The 2,583-nt window shown below is 47.0% G+C and overlaps 1 protein-coding gene across 1 annotated transcript in view; it reads right to left on the bottom strand.

Moving 5' to 3' along the window:
• Positions 1–2,457: 2,457 nt before the first annotated feature.
• T265_03400 (hypothetical protein) overlaps positions 2,458–2,583 on the bottom strand; it is a gene marked incomplete at both ends in the record, with an annotated part of 7,203 nt that continues 7,077 nt past the window's right edge. The window contains one exon of the mRNA XM_009167869.1: positions 2,458–2,530. Coding sequence (XP_009166133.1) covers positions 2,458–2,530 — 73 coding nt within the window. The remainder of the gene's footprint in view (positions 2,531–2,583) is intronic.

Raw genomic sequence — 2,583 nt, 5'->3', positions numbered from 1 at the left:
ATCCGCATCGAAAGTAAGATTATCGTGCGTGTTGTCAAGACCTCTTTTAGGAACATCACGGAACGAAGACCCTCCCTGTCCATCGGTCCATCTCCGAAGAAACCAAGGTTGATGGAGCCACACTCCCCACTTTACCCCAGCTTCCCACAGGCGACTCCCCGTGCTTTGTTCCACTAGACTTCTGAGCGCGCTCCCCAACACTCCACGTCCGTTCCGTCAACATCCAACCAGTCCGCATATTTGATGCCGCAGACGGTGCGCCGTCTGCCACAGTATGCTTTAAACATCCCCTCGGAGATCCCTATTTTTTCCGTTTTATCCCAACAATCTGCCCCACTTTTCCAAACCCCAGGAGTCGCAGCACTGCTCCAGCAGAACGAACAGCTGCATCGAAAAATGGACGCAATGGCAGATCTTCAATATCTGAAGATCCGCATTGACAACTCATTGTTACAAGTCCATAGTTCTGCTGGAACTACCGGCTTCACTTCCCCCCTCCGGAACAAAGGTGCGTGGGACAAAGTGGAAAGTGAGCTGGCAGAGGTACCACGCCATGCGTGGGACAAATTGGAAAGTGAGCTGGCAGAGGTACCACGCCAAATGGAACTGGTAATTCAATGTTGTTGATCTAATTTTTGGGCCACAGATAAAATAGTTCCGGTCTTTCAGTGCGACCACCATGGCGGACCTGGTACGTCTATGTCTCAGACAGGCGTTGGCTGACGAATTCGCCGTCAATGTCGCCTGCGCTGGATCTGCCGACAAACTCCCCTTCCGCCACACAAGACTCTGCACCTTGATCGAAGGTAAGCGGTCACTGTTGTTTCAGAAACAGTTCTCGGTAACCCGGTTTCCAAAGACGGTTCCCGACAGGATTTGGATAAGGAAATCCAAAAATGGTTCGGTAACGCACGTCACCGACTGGCCCAGAGAACGAGCCTGGATCAGTTGGCAGTAAGTTTCGACTTTGTACTTGGACAAGTTTATCGGTAGCAGCCGATATATCGAATGCTTATACTTATGTTTTGTCACTGTTTCAGACGTCCGCATTCAACCAAGAAGCCGGGATTATCGCATTGGACTTGCCTTCTAACTGATTCGGTTTAATCGTGGAAAATTTATTTTTGTACATCCAATATATTTTTTATCCTTGTTTTGTGTTCTCTAAGTGCTCTGCGTAAACGGTCAATGATAACAACGTATCAACGCGGTTATTGAACCATCTCCATAAGCGGCCAGAAGTTTGATGTACGGCGACTTGTAAAGATTCCGTTACTAGACCTTATTTTCTGCAACGGGTACGACGATATGCACGCGTGTGGTTACCAGTGTAGGTCGTAACGTTACAGTCATGTTGCGGTTGTTAACCGCAAACCGTTCTGCACGACTATTTAACCGTAGAACTCGATTAATAAGTGGTAAAGAAGCCATCAGATAGTCAATCTAGTAAGACTACGCTACGGCACCATTATTTGGCGTCTCTAGCCCTACAATGCGGTCAGTGCGTGGTTACGTATACGATGTTGCGCCGTAATAACGCGGTAGAATAGGTCTAATAACAGCGATTTACGGTAGTATGGTGGTGATTTCGCCATTATTTACCGTTGAAATGTGGTCTAGTGAGGGTTATTCAATGGCGCAATCATCAGTAATGACGGTTATTTAACCGTTTGATAATCGGAAATCATGGTTTTTTGACGGCTATTTAACCGATTAATAACCGACAGAATTTTTGAAGGGGTTTCTAGACTCTGAGGTGAAAACGGGGTTCAAAATGTTAAAGACTCGTGCACGGGTGTATATATGCACACTACTGTGTGCACGCTCTGTAAGCACCAGGTGGGTCGTGAATATCCGAAGATGGGTGCCCCTACTCATGAACATGTTCATGACAACTGCTGTGGAAGGAAAACAGAAAGAACGCTCATGAGCCAATTGGCTTCAAAGCCGAATAAGCAACCTTGCGCGCCACAAATTGGCGACGTATGAAAACTTACACATAAATAAACCCAAATGGCATGTACTGTTTAGTACGGGCTACGAGAGTCGATTCATGCACAAGCCAAACTCGAACCTACGATTGGTCCAAATAGCCAAATATCATAGGATTTCTCGGAGGCTCGAAGACGAATTTAAAAGTCTGAGCCCCGTTTATGCATCCCAGGGTCTCCGCGGTACTGCGAAATTACTCCACCAGACATTTCCGCTTCATTTGACAACGAAATTTGGTGAGCTGCAAAAGTGGGAGCGTACAATAGGATGTTTTTTGGCTTGAGCACATACGCAACAAATTGCAACATTTTGGCGCAAAAAGTTTTACTCCACTCGTCAAGGTTTTGCAGCTAAGAGCATTGTGCCGCTAATGGGCATTAGACGTGTGGGAATAGCTCGTGCGACGAGATGGACGGCTTGTGCGAAACGGACCAATCAGAATGTCGGTATGCCAACGAATAGCATTCACGGACTAACGGATTGATGCCTAAGATTCCCGGGTCGGTTTTGCTCTTGTCGCTCAGCGCCTGTCATTCGCCTGAAAGGTACAAGTGAAAAAAGCGTGTAGCACTTCTCTTTATATTCTCAGCG

This window comes from Opisthorchis viverrini (assembly GCF_000715545.1).
Source record: "Opisthorchis viverrini unplaced genomic scaffold opera_v5_48, whole genome shotgun sequence".
In the NCBI taxonomy this organism is placed as follows: domain Eukaryota; kingdom Metazoa; phylum Platyhelminthes; class Trematoda; order Opisthorchiida; family Opisthorchiidae; genus Opisthorchis; species Opisthorchis viverrini.
Note: the sequence above shows the minus strand (reverse complement) of the source record. Positions and strands in the feature narration are given on the sequence as shown.